The sequence below is a fragment of the Psittacula echo genome (assembly GCF_963264785.1).
Source record: "Psittacula echo genome assembly, chromosome: 7".
NCBI lineage: Eukaryota > Metazoa > Chordata > Aves > Psittaciformes > Psittacidae > Psittacula > Psittacula echo.
Window position 1 is genome coordinate 50,018,254 of NC_137740.1, and position 14,606 is coordinate 50,032,859.

The following is a 14,606-nucleotide window of genomic DNA, read 5'->3' on the forward strand; positions in this document are numbered from 1 at the left end:
CTATAAGAATTATGCAAATATATAAAACTGCAGAATCCTTCAATATAAATATATTTTGGAGAGCTTTTTCCTGTGTGAAATTCTTCTAGCCCTGTTGAAGACTCTGAAGATAAATTAATCTTTTCAGGCAGGTGAAGGTCATGCCCTCTTTCCCTTGACAGATATAGCTTGAGATACTTTCACTGTGTTTTATGAACAAATCTACTATATGAAGAAAATGCTTATCATATTATTACAGAAATGAGATTTGTTTTGATAAATATGATAGCTCCTTTTGCTTATTTGTAGACTGTTCAGCAGACATGATCCCCAAGCTGAAGAGGCTCTAGCAAAGAGGAGGGGACGAAATAGTCCAAATGGAAACCTTATTAGAATGTTGGTTCTTTTCTTTCTTGAAAGTGAGGTAAAAAATTCTTCTCTAACCTTTACATGTTTAGAAAACCTGAAACTTTAGTCGCGATGTATCCACATACAATAACAAGCTCTTTCCTTTTTTTTTTTTTTCATCATTTCAGAAATACCTTATGCCCTTTACCCTGCCTGCCCCCCATTCTTTTTCATGATTTATTTTGCTCTTGCATGTCCCCAGTATGGTGTTTCTGGTAGTACGATGGCTACCAGGATTCATTGCTACATAAAAAATGTAACTGGTTATTTTTTGAGATAACCATGTAAGGAGTATACCTCTGGAGTTACTCTTAATGGAGTAAAATAAATTGAACCAGAATGGAACAAAAATTGCATAATATCTCAGATTATTGTTAGAATCAGAATAATTCGGAGTGGAAAGGGCCTGAGGGTCATTAGCTCAAAGCGGAGACAGCTGTGAGTTTAAATGAGGTTGTTCAGAGCTTTATGCAGTTGCATCTTGAAAACGTTGGAGGATGGAGACTGCACGCATACATATGATGGCATTAAGTATTTGATGAACACATTCAGGATTGGATTCTGCCCATAGTTTATAGAGATAGCATACATGGGAAGTTTTATGGTAAACATACTAATAGCAATTCATGTGGAGAATGGCAGTGGAGTTGAGGGAAAACTTGAGAAGATAAACCATCAGGTACAGGATGCTCTGAAGATAGAGGAGGAAAGGTTTAAAAATTAGACATTTGATTGGCAAAAGAAGGTTGAAAGAAAGGAATGACAGAAATGTTTCACTGCATAAGGGAGAGTAATATATTTTGTGTAAAAAGGAAAGGTATTTCAATCAGGTATTTTAATTGTTACAAAGGCTTGAACAAGGCACTTGACTCTGACAATGAAAAGAAACACAATCAGAGATTCTGGGAAGGAAGAGTAACATTTAGACCCAGTTAACCTTTAAGAGACACCTTACAAACCTACAGGTTAAGTCCAGACTAAACGTTGCTACTTGTGTGAGTCTTCAATCTGCTATATGTGAATGTATTTTTAGTTACAGCTTCTTAAAAATTTAGATTGAAACAGGTAATTGTATTTTCCAGACAAAATAACCTTAAATCTGAGTGTGTGAGATTGGGAGTTACCTAATGTTAATCATGTCTGTCCTTCTGTGGAGAAAAGAAACTCAGCTTTACTCCCAAAGCCATGATCAGCAAAGTGCCTTCCCAGGCAAGCTGTAAGCTGCTCCTCAAGATCACTTCTCTCTCAGGGCCAGTTTTTGCTGTTGCTGGTTTTGAGAGATTTGTTAGAAACAAAGTAGAATGTTATGACTTCAGTTTTAATAAAGACTTAGAGAATTGGGAGCTTCCATTTCCATAGGACTAGAAGATGTAAGCACTGCAGTTGAGAGGGTGCATTCAAAAGAGCGAACAGGTAAAGCTGTGACAAGCATCAGTAAGCTCTGTGACACAGGATGGTTTTTGCCCAAAGCTGTCAGAAACAGAAGAGTAGGTAAATGTACTGACACCTCCTGCCATACAGTCTTAGGTGTTCTCCAGTTAAGGAATCAGTTCCATGTCTGGCAGGCAAATCAGAACTGTATGCTGTGCCTTATTACCTTTTGATAGAGGTTAAAGAACAGTTTGTAAACCAGTAGAAAGCCTATGGATTATTTTTCTCACTTTACAACAGTTGTCTTAATTACATAAAAACATTTTTTGCAGGTAAAGTTAGTGTTAATTCTGTACCCCCTGTAGGATTTCACTACTGGTTTTGGACTATGTAGTAACAGCTCTCTTAGTCCATGTCTTGCCATCTCTTCTTTTCATTAGGAAAAAGAGAGTAAGAAAGTGAGGAAAGCTTCTAGGTCAAAACTCTTAGGATTTTTCATGAACAAGCTGCTTTATGGAAAAGAAGCACAATTTGGTTTTATTCCATTTTCTGTTAAAATACAGTCTCATTGTCATGCCGTTGTATCATTCAGTTAGAAGATCTTCCACTGTTAGTTTTAAACTGAATTTTCTTTCCAACTAACAAGAGTACATGCCCAGAACATTCTCCATGGCCAAATGACAGTGAAAATTGAAGAAATGCTGCCTGTACCAGAACGCTGTATTAATGGTTGCTTTGGATTTTCTAGTTGCATGAACATGCAGCCTATCTGGTGGACAGTTTGTGGGAGAGTTCTCAAGAGCTGTTGAAAGACTGGGAATGTATGACTGAATTGCTCTTGGAAGAACCAGTCCAAGGAGAAGAAGGTATTTGTTTAGGCACTATACTTTACTGATATTGCCCAATACTGTTAGTTAGTCCTTAAAAAGATGTTTCATCCTGGGTGATAGAGGTATTTATGTTGTGGTTTGTTTAGAAAGCCTATTTAAAGAGGATTTTCATTTAATCCATTTTTAATGCACTTCGTTTCAAAAGCAACATTTTTGTACTCTTATTTTTCATCTTGTGATGTGTGCTATACTGTAGTTTCCTGATATTAAAGGCTAGGATTACTTCTTGTCTGAATGTTTAAATAACAAGTGTATAAATGAGCTTTTCAATAAATTAAATAGCTGATAGAGTTTTGAACAGACAAGCACTTCAGGTGTTGTTAATTATTTTCCAGACAATGTTAAAACCTAATGAATTTTCAAGAAGAAAAAAAAAAAAGTAAGGGGGTTTTTTCACCGTTAGTTTTGAATCTCTTCTCACTAAAATAGATCTGTGTGCACAAGGTAGCCGGGGGGGTTGTTGGCAATGAGTCCCTAATGGTAAGGAGTGTCACTGAAGAGCCTCCAGAATCCTTCAGGATTGTCCTAGTTCAAGGACCTTCACAGGCAGGAAATTAGGCACTTTGGTTCTGTGCTTATGCCTAGCCTTGTGGATTTTGATATTGTAGATGCGACCCGAAGAACTTCCAAAAGAACAGAAGGAAGGGGACAGTGAATAGTCAGTTGCTCTCTATCCTCCATGATGCTCTTTATTTTCTGGATCTTTGTTATATTCACCTTCGTTCATCCTTTTTCTAGATTACATTTCTCTGGACTTCTTTCAGTTCTGCTGTATCCATTTTGAGATGATGTGAGTGGTAATTCAAAAAGGAAGCGAGAAAGCCTTGATTTTAGAAATGAGACAAAATGTTGTTTCTATTCACCATGTTTCATAACTGCATTCACAGATTTGTCTTCCTTAAGGTGTCTTGCACACACATCAGAACTGATGAGACTTGTTCTTTTCCCTCCATAGCAATGTCTGACCGGCAGGAGAGTGCTCTTATTGAGTTGATGGTGTGTACAATCAGACAAGCTGCTGAAGCACATCCCCCAGTAGGCAGAGGCACTGGCAAGAGAGTAAGTGGTACTGCAGTAGATAGCTCAGACCTGTATGTATTACTACAGTGACATAAAATATTTGTTCGCATGCCACAATTTGACACTTTTAAATCAGATTTTTATAATTGGTGTTTCCTGTTCCATGTAAACATACTTGAAGAAAAGTAGTAGAAATTCTATTTCTGGACATGTTTAGGTTTTTGTTTCTCTGTTGGATTTGGGGTTTTGTGTTGCCAAGTAATACAGACTTTACAGCATGAAAATCTGTATTATTTTTTAGATAGTCTTTTTAGCTTACCCCTGGCTTATACTTGTAATGTACCCACATCTACAGCCCTCAATGTTAAATCTAGATTAGAATTGAAAGTGCATACCTCAGGAATAGAACAAGATTACCTTTGTCTTCCATAAAAGGGAATGTGCTGCTAATACAGATGCAGGATTTGCAGAAAAAGCTAACGGTATCTTCATCATGAGAGCAGTTAAGCACTGGAACAGAACCTGAGAATCTGTGCAGTTTCCATCCTTAGCAGCTTTCAAGTCCTGGCTGGACAAAGCCCTGGGCACCCTGGTCTGATCCCTAACTGGGTCTACTTTGAGTAGGAGGATTGGGACTGGGACCAGCCTGAATGCGTCTGTGGTTTTATGTATTTGTTCTCTTTGTCTTTTCCACTGAGTGCCCTAAACATTTAAAAATGTGACATTCTGGCCATATTGCAATCTAGCTGCCTCTTTCATTTATTTTATAGTGACTGGGGATCAGTGGAAGTCCATTCCCAAGGTTGGGCATGGACTTTTAAACATTTCAGTGTAAGTCACAAGGTCAGGATGATCAATAGGCTTTCATCTGTGTTCTCCATAAATACAACATCCATGTTCCAAGAGAGTCCTAGCTTCCCAAACGTACTTCCCTGATTTTTGATAGTTCCCCTTTTATTTAGGTTAGACTAAAATGAAATAAACCCATGTAAACATTTGGTACTTGTGTTAGGTTCTGTTCCACATAATCATAACTACTTTATTAGAAAGCCACAGACTTAATGAAGGTGAAATCTGGAGATAGACTTGGCATTCTTCATTGCTAAACTAAATGCAGTTACTTAGCTTATGAATTGTTATAAGCTAGCAGTTAATAAGCAGATTAACCTCATGTCCAGAAACAGCATCCCAGGAAAAGCTCCAAGAAAGCACCAATTTAAACATGCTTGATGTACCTAAATTTATATAGCATATTCTAATAAATTCCTAATTTAGTAAAACATTTCTGTAGCTGCAAACTGTTCTAGCACGCAAAGCAACCTTTAAATTTAACAAGAATTTCATGTTTGTTTTTTCTGTTTGGAGTACCAAATAGTGTCACTATCAGCTTTCCAGGTACTTTTTTTCATGTCAAGAGATCTATACTTCAGTTCACTTAAGTTGAACAAGTTGCTTAGTCTTAGTTTTTCAATATCTGTGTTGTTTTCTTTAAAGCTAAAGAAAACATTTCAGTAGTTTCACCTTCTGCAGGATGATCAAAAGAGCCTTGTGATCATCCTTAGGGGTCCAGATTAATTCATTGTACCACTGAATACCAGTATTAGGTCACCAGAATATGACTGGGTGGTTGTCTTAGCCACATTTGCATTGCCTTCTGGTGAGCTAGCAGCTTTTGCTGACACTATGGTGCTGCACTGCAGGTTGGTACAGGGATTGCAACTGCTGCTATATGTATCCAGCTGTATGCCATGTACTATGGAAGTGATGTCTTAACCTGGTTACAAACCTGTTCCACTTCACTTCCATGGTTGTTTTGGATTTCTATTGACACAATAGGCTGCTTGTCATCCAAGCGCATGTTTTGTTTCCAGCTGTTCCTCCTCACTTAGAGAGAGATGTAGGTATGACATTTAGCTTTTGCTTCTTTTCAGTTAGATCATGAGTTGTGGGATGGTAACTGCAGGGATCTCTGACTTGTCAGTAGAGGTTTGTCATGTTCTCATCTCTTGCTAGCATATTCTCCGAGTTGAAATGGGAGCAGATTTCTAATTGTGCACTCACCTTCTTGTGAAATAGTTTCTTCTCTGACTTCAGCTTGTAACCCTTATTGTGCAGTCTGGCAGCTTTGCTATGCATAAATCATCAGCTAACTTGAGTATTTTATTATCATTATTTGTTTTCAGAAGTATTCTCTCCTTTCTGAAGCCACAAAGCCAGATCTAAGCTTTTATGAAGCATGCCGTTTTGATTATTGTCTCTCTGTTCACTGTTTCAAGGTGGTTTTGCTATGACAGCATTAGTAGCTTTGGTATATCTGTCACTGAAATTTGTAAATGAATTCTGTGAATTTGGATGTATGTTCTCACTGAGAATTACGTTCCAGTTTAGAGATGAGGTCATGAATCTACTAATGAAAATCAGTTACAGTGTGGTTTTGGTTTTCTTAATTATACTTCAGTTTGCCCTGAGGTCTTACATTAACACTTTGTTTAATGTGTGAAAGCCAGAGCTCAATTCACTTGGAAGCAATAGCAAAACTTCCACTGACTTTGGTTATATTTGAATTTCAATCTTCATAAAATGATGATGTGTTGAGACAATATCATGCTGGATAATATGATATTTTCCTTTTCAATCACGGCTTCTTAGGACACGTAGTCCTCCCATTTAATCACTCTTCAGTCCATATGTGTTTTGAGTGTCTTATTACCTCCTCTTTTGATTTATTAAAAATACACTTGCATGGATTTTTGTAATGCAAACTTCTGAAAAAATAATGAAAGCTATATGCAGAAATTGTATTTACTCTAGTTATTTTTGGTTGCTTGCAGGTCTTGACAGCAAAAGAAAGGAAAACTCAGATAGATGACAGAAATAAATTGACTGAACATTTCATTATTGCACTTCCTATGTTGCTATCAAAGGTACATTTTTCAACAAAAGAAATCTCTTGCTGGTATTTGCAGTTATCTTTAATTTTTTTCATTCTGTAGTGTAGGTATTTATTTTTACTAATTTTTCTGTTTTATTTCAATGATGTTCTAGTATTCTGCTGATGCCGAGAAGGTTGCAAATCTCCTGCAAATCCCTCAGTATTTTGATCTGGAAATCTATAGCACGGGCAGAATGGAAAAGGTACAGTATATTGAGCAAGAAGTCTTTCAAGCAAAGGTTGCTTTCAAGTATCTGATTACTGTTCTAGTCCCACAGTAGTGTGCCTGCATTTTGCATATTAGTAATCTAACCTTGATTTGGTGTATTCTTTGAATGACTTTTTTCTTTGAGTTTCATTGTTCAGGTGAGTTGAAAGCTGAACTTCTTTTCTGATCTACAGCATCTGGATGCCTTATTGAAACAGATTAAGTTTGTTGTGGAAAAGCACGTGGAATCAGATGTTCTCGAAGCCTGCAGCAAAACCTACAGCATACTCTGTAGTGAAGAATATACAATCCAGAACAGAGTTGACATAGCCCACAGCCAACTTATTGATGAATTTGTGGATCGATTCAACCATTCTGTAGAAGATCTGCTGCAGGAGGTTTGTTTTCTTGAAATTAATTTAGTTAGACTCTCTAAAATACAGTATAATGAACTGCAGAAAGCATTCTTACCAAGTCATTAAATTACCCATCTGAAGATGTAGTGCAGCAGTAGCTAGTTCATAATTATTTGGAGCTATATCACTGTGTAGAAAATCCCTTGGACTAGCCAGTAAGCGTGCAAAACACTGATGCTGTAAAACAAAGACTACGGAGCAGTCCTGCTTCTGAAAATTTAGTTTAGTATTTAAACAGTCCACATGAGAAATTAACTGGATGAATGGGTGAAAGCTGATGTAAAATGCAGAGAAAGGTGCATTTACGTTAATGCTTGTGGTGATTCCAGTTGTCCCAAATGGATATGCAGGCAGCAGAATGAAGATTGGATTATGTCTTGAATGGAAGAGAGGATTTAGTAAAATATTTATAATGGCATATTGGAGGAGCTCTAGAAAGAATGAAATAAAGATAGAGGTCTGAAACCTGGAGGTACCTGGGAATTACTTCTAAGAAAGTATCCTTCAAAATGCTTAAGACAGAATACATTAAATAACAATAGAAAACTTGCTTGGCTTTTTTTCTTGCTTTGCATCAGTTTAACTTTGTGTAACATTACTTAATTTGCTGTAATTCTTATGCTTTTTAAGCACAATTTATGGGCTGCATAGATCTTCTTCTAGTCTTGCATTGCACCGTGACAGATACATTTAATTTTTTTATGTAAATTTATAGAAAGTTAATCTACAGTCTTAATTTCAGAATTGCACATTAAAGAAAATAAGCTTTTTTTGGTCTTTAATATGTCACATAGATGTATACTGTATAAATGCCTTGTCACATTGCAGAGTAAATACAGATTTTTCTGTTGCTGTAGGAGTATACATGAGTAAAAAAGACAGTGCATGCAGGAAGCAAGCACTCCACAACCCAGAGGAACAAGTGGAGTCGCTGTACATTCTGTGATAGGATACATTTACTTTGCTGTCTACCTGTTTGCCATTTTATATGCACTTTCTTAGGTATTTCTTTAGCAGAACCTGGAAAGATGTTACAGAATTCGTGCTACATCTCTGCCCAGCTGTATGTAGCAAGAGAATTCTTTCAGCTAATGCCACATTATGTGTCTTAGCCATCTGTTTTAGTAGATGGATGATAGACTTGGATAGCTGAAGTTCCTTGCCCCTGGCCATCAGGACCAAAAACTCCAAGGCAAAAAACTTTGGGAATCTGTTTCTGAGTTGGGTAGCAAAAAGGGATGGAGTGAGACTGCCAGCTTCAGAACCAGCCTAGTTCTCTACACCAGATGCCCAGTAACTGACACCATAAATAACAGCCTTTGCTCTTTCCATTGGCACCCACTGACAGAGATTTAAGAACTCTCTTTTGAAAGTAACTTGTTTCACTAAGAGAATTTGCTATTCAGTTTGCATAAAATATTAGGATAATAATATTTTTAAATGCCAGAAATTAAAAAAAAAAAAAAAAAAAAAAAGGAAAGTTTTGATTGAATTGTGCAATATTTATTCTTGGACTGTTGTTACCTCAGATTTGTAAAATAACAACCAACCTTCCATCCAGCTCTGAATGTATGTGAATCTGTGCACATAATAGGATTGGCATACATTATGGGCTGTAACACAGTGAAGAGCAATGAAGGATATGAAAAGAAAGACATTTTTCCATTGATAATATTAAAAAACTTGCTATTGATACCTGCAGTTTTCTGGTGTGGAGAGTGACAGGTGTTTGGCTTTATTCTCGCAGCACTTTCATCAGCTGATGGTTAAAGCTGATGATTCAGTCATTTTTGTAAAATAAGGTAGAACTCAGGTTTTATTCTTGGGAATGATTTCTACTGCTGGAGAATACTGATTTGAGTACTAACACAGTGGTACTGCTGAATATTGTCACATGATCTCACTGAATTTCCTAGTGCTATGCTGTGGTTATTTAAATATTATTGCTATAGAATCTAGATAAAAGTCATTGGAAAATTTGGAGACAGTTGAACGTCAGCATAAACCCTCAAAGAAATCTGCTCCCCCTGTGCAGTAATGTTCTCTGCTGGATTGCTGAACTTTAATGGATTTCCTTTCATTTTCAGGGGGAAGAAGCTGATGATGATGATATATACAACGTGCTCTCCACATTAAAGAGGTTAACTTCTTTTCACAAGTAGGTAATTTTTTTCCCTCAAAAATTTTATCAGTTGATGTTTAGTGGTTAGAAATGAGAAAATATATAGCCTGAAATATGACATAGAGATTGCTGTATGATTAGTGGCATTTGTGCCATTACTTTTACAGATTTGATTTGCAAGTGGGATACTATCCCTTGCACTAAATATTTTTACACCCGTGAGTGTCTTACTAAAAGTCCTGTTCCCCTGCATCGCGGACAGTCAGTGCACAAGGGATGCTTATCACGATAAGTGAGAGGACCTTGCTTCTGCCACCTCTCTTACACGAATTATGTTTACTGATTCAGTTTCTCTTTTCTTTCTGTGCTTAGTCTTCACTTATCCTGAATTCTGTCTTGAATCATTGTACAGAATGGCTCTGAAATATCTCGTGTTTGTTTCCATTCAACAGGAGTCCCACAGAGATCATTAAATCATTACTAATTTCCATAGAGCAGCAGACTGACACATGTGCACATTAGGTTTTTGGTCTCCCTGGTAACACACTGGAGCCACTTCTGCCTTTCCTGAGAGGACTGGTGAAAGCTATAGTTCACATCCAAAAAAGAAGCACAAATCTTAAAGCTTTTCTGAGTCTCCCATATATATTTTTTTCCTTTTGCGTTCCAAATCTCTGGGGAGTTAATTCAGACTGTAAAGAAGGCCTTGCAGAATAACACACAAATAGGGGTTGGGGACATCCACCTTCAAAATATAGGAAAGAGAAAAGAATGAAAGCTGAAGAGCAGCTCTGTATTATTTCTCAGCTGATTTGTTATTTATGGTTATAGTTCAATGGGAATTTCTACTTAATATCTGCTTGTATATAATGAAGTAATGAAATCTTTTCATTTCTCTACTGAATGTAGCATCCTATGTGATTTCTTTGTGACAGGAAACAATCACAGAATCCCAGGGGTTGGAAGGGACCTCAAAAGATCATCTAGTCCAACCCCCCTGCAAGAGCAGGGTAACCTAGAGTACATCACACAGGAACTTGTCCAGGCGGGCCTTGAATATCTCCAACGAAGGAGACTCCACAACACCCCTGGGCAACCTGTTCCAGTGCTCTGTCACTCTCACAGGCATACCATCCAAGGCAATTTTTCCTGAACGTTTAGCTATGAGATTAGGATCTTCAATTCAAATCTTGCATTGAGCTTTCTCATCTCAAAACCAGTGGCTGTTGTCTGATATTGTCATTGTCTGTCACCGGTGGGGAGCCAAAATAAATTAAATCAATGGAAGAAGCTGAAATTGCAGGCTGACAGCTGATGCCTTTCCAATCTTATAAATGTGCACTGATAAAGTTGTTGCTGAGGCTTTGAAAAGAAACAAATCCATCTCTTCTTCCAGTGAGAGAAACTCCTCTGTACCTTATCTGTGCTTGTGTTTGCTTGGTAGTTGCTGCTTGTTCATGTCTTAGGAAGAAGCTGCCCAGCAAGGTGAAAATACAGGGGATTATCAGGAAAGCTTTCCAGACCAAAAAGTTTCTGTACTGAGATTGCCCAAGCCTAAGCTAATCCTTTTTCCAAGAGGGCTCACAGCACTCTTTTTAATTCATGTCTTTTCATAAAACAAGGGTATCAGTATTGCAATATAAATGAAATTTATCATTACAGTGCTTCCTTCCAAGTTTTCAGAATGCAAGAACAAATTTTCTTGAGGTCTTCTGAATAGAACACCTGGATTATATACTTGGGCTTCTTTTTTTGCCAGGGTCTCACTGATTATGGAGATTTTTCTGTCCTTAACTACATGGAGGCAATTTTTCTATACTGACTCCAGCCTAATTCAGCTGCGCTTTCACACATAGCACACCAGTGCTGTAGCAGTTTGTATGCTGCAAAATATCAGCATTTCTTACTTAATTACTTCACTTAATTCAATGCAAGATGTGTGAATCTCAAGCATCACCTCCATTAGTCTGAATGTGCCTTTTGATGCTGTCTTGTATAGGAAATGTTTCGCATTTAGAAATCAGGGTTGTTGGTATTACTGTCCAGTAGTCCTCAAATATGATTTTGAATTTGATGCCTTCCTGCCTCCACACTGGCTTCATAAGCTTGCAGTGGCTATAACAACTCTCGAGAGTCAGTATAAGCATGATCAGTCAGGACGCTACCCAGGTGGGTAAATTCATGGTCAGACCACATCTTCTCTACCTGTTACAAAAACCATTTGCTTAAGCTTTTTTCTAGTAGTTGAATCAGTGCATCCTTCAGACTGAGTTACTAAGTTTGTTATATCCAGAAGTAGTAGAAATGATGATAAATGAAACCTCAGTAGAGAAATTAGACTGCATCTAGCACAGCTGTTCAAAGTCCAAGGTACAGCTTCTCTCACATTGTGCATCTTCAAAAAAGAGAAGCAGTTTTTTTGGGTGGAGAGACCACCTCTGTGAAAAGGAAGTTTTCTAAGCTGCTTCTTGCCACGCTTTCAGAAACATCGTGGAACTGATACCTTTACTTCATCTAACTACTTCCTGGCAGAAGCATGCCCAGCAGACAATGCTATCTATAGGGATGAAAAGAAACCTTGGATTAAATGTTTTCTGTAATCCGTGAAGACTCTCTGACATGGAGGGACAAAGGGAAAATTCTGTGTTGTGTGGTTTTTCATTCTGGAGCATTTGTGCCAATCTGAACCTCTGTGGAGAATTGTGTTGTGTCCAAGTTACCTTTATAACTATTGTTTCAATTGCTAAGTAGTTCAGAAGAGACAAGGATGCACCAGAATGTGCCTAAATTTAATGAGGCTCTTCGTTAAGGAAGTATATATGGAAAACTGCTATGCAATATGTATGTAGTGTTTTTCTGTTTTGGAAGCTGAAAAGCTCTTCCTGAGATCAGCTGCAAGGCCAGGCTCAGAGCACAGAGCTCAAGTGCCCCCAGCTGCCAGGTCAGTGGGGCATGCCCCCCATGATGGCTGCCTGACATGGGGGACTCTAATATGAAAAGGTGGAAATGAGACAGTTTTTCCTTTCCTATTCTCTGTGGGATAATCTATGCTGATATCTTCCTCTGCACACCAAGGACATTTTACTGCTTTAATTACAGCTCTGTAATTAAGGAGGTACAACTCTGCCTTACTAGCAACTCTTGTGATTTGCTGAAGCAGCAACTATGTGCTTAATATCACTAGTCAGAGAGTCAGAGGCAGTTCTCTGACAGCCTGTAATTTATCTATGAAACATTTTATTTTCATACTTTGAAGACCATTGAGATTCGAAGGTAGAGGGGGTATTTTTACATTCTTGTTTCCTTTTGTTTTTAAGTTTTCCTATTGTTCTATGCATGGATTTGAGCTAGAAGTCAAGATGCACCTTGGCTTAATGACATAACCGTTGTGCATATTTCACTTGCTCTCAGCACAAGGGCATTAATGTTTTCTGTGAAACTTAATCAGTGAGGTTTTCCAGGGCTGACACACTCCGGCCTGGAAGCATTTCATAGAATCATAGAATAGTTAGGGTTGGAAAGGACCTTAAGATCATCTAGTTCCAACCCCCCTGCCATGGGCAGGGACACCCCACACTAAACCATGTCACCCAAGGCCTCATCCAACCTGGCCTTGAACACCGCCAAGGATGGAGCATTCACAACCTCCCTGGGCAACCCATTCCAGTGCCTCACCACCCTCTCAGTAAAGAATTTCTTCCTTAGATCCAATCTAAACTTCTCCTGTTTAAGTTTGAACCCGTTACCCCTTATCCTGTCACTACAGTCCCTGATGAATAGTCCATCCCCAGCATCCTTGTAGGCCCCCTTCAGATACTGGAAGGCTGCTATGAGGTCTCCACGCAGCCTTCTCTTCTCCAGGCCTTTCAGCAGATCTGGGTATTCTCAGTCTCAAGTTCAGCCTCACTCTGTTTCCGAACTAGAGAATTATTTTTTCTGCCTAAGCAGGGTAGTTAATTATTTAAACAAAAGTGAGACGGCTCCAAAGAAGGGAAGACACAAAGGGGTGGGAAAAGTGAGTGTCTCTTGGTGATCGAGGTGCTGGGATGAAAAGGAAACAGATGCAAGAGCCAGCTTAACCTAATTTACACTTGCCAAACTGAGTATCCCTTCTTCCAGGTGAGTATTTAAATCACCATAAGTAATCACCGCAATTCTGATTATTCTGAGGTGTCTTGGTCTTTTACAAACATATTATAAACTGTTTCAAATTATCTCAGTTTAATTCCACTGCAGAAAAAAGTGTTAAATTTTGTGAGAGAGAATTTTTGTCTTTCAGGCAACCTGATGTTTTGTAATTTCTTCTGGATTTCATAGAATCATAAAATCACAGAATGGGTAGGAAGGGACCTTAAAATTCATTCAGTTCCCACCCCCTGTCACAGGCAGGGACACCTTCCACTAGAGCAGGGTGCTCCAAGCCCTGTCCAACCTGGCCTTGAGCACTGCCAGGGATGGAGCAGCCACAGCTTCTCTGGGCAACCTGTGCCAGCACCTCAGCACCCTCACAGGGAAGAGCTTCTGCCTAATAACCGGTCTATATCTCCCCTCTGTCAGGTTAAAGCCATTCCCCCGTGTTTTGTCACTACAAGCCCTTGTAAAAAGCCCCTCTCCAGATTTCTTTTAGCCCCTCTAGGCACTGGAAGCTGTTCTAAGGTTTCCCTGGATCCTTCTCCAGGCTTAACAACCCCAACTCTTTCAAGCCTGTGTCCATAGGAGAGGTGTTCCAACCCGCCGAGCAAGTTCATGGCCTTTCTCAGCTGTGTATTTAAAAAAGCTGTATCACAAGCTCTGTGAACTCCTTTTTTCCCCATTCATATTTCTGTAAGACAGGAATACAAAATGATCCTGAAGGAAACAGTCATCCAAAAATTATGATGTCCCATCAGTTGTCACTTAGCTACATAGCTCTTCCACTCCATATGGGCACTCAAAAGCTTCTCTCTTCCTATTTCACATTCTGTTTAAAGCACATGCACAACAGGTCCATACTTAAGTGGAAAAAATTGCTCAGGAGGAATTTATAGCTACACTTAAGTAACCTTTAAAGATGTATGATATGCAGAGAGTTTATCTCCTTCCTACAGAATTCCCATGTAGTAAAACATTTTTCCTCAATTATCCAAAAGCCTAACTTCTGCTTTTAGCATGGTGTGAACTAATTGTGCAGCTGCTTTGTCAGCAGGCTGGATTGTCACAGCTTTGCAAAAATACCAAAGCTCACTGAGCTGCCAGGTCAGACTATATTCTTGCTGTCATG

The 14,606-nt window shown here is 38.6% G+C and overlaps 1 protein-coding gene across 1 annotated transcript in view; it reads left to right on the top strand.

Moving 5' to 3' along the window:
- Nucleotides 1-14,606, top strand: part of STAG1 (STAG1 cohesin complex component) — a 181,281-nt gene that overhangs the window by 136,724 nt on the left and 29,951 nt on the right. The window contains exons 14-20 of the mRNA XM_080622692.1: nt 289-403; nt 2,507-2,624; nt 3,604-3,707; nt 6,500-6,592; nt 6,714-6,803; nt 7,003-7,206; nt 9,312-9,382. Coding sequence (XP_080478818.1) covers nt 289-403; nt 2,507-2,624; nt 3,604-3,707; nt 6,500-6,592; nt 6,714-6,803; nt 7,003-7,206; nt 9,312-9,382 — 795 coding nt within the window. The remainder of the gene's footprint in view (nt 1-288; nt 404-2,506; nt 2,625-3,603; nt 3,708-6,499; nt 6,593-6,713; nt 6,804-7,002; nt 7,207-9,311; nt 9,383-14,606) is intronic.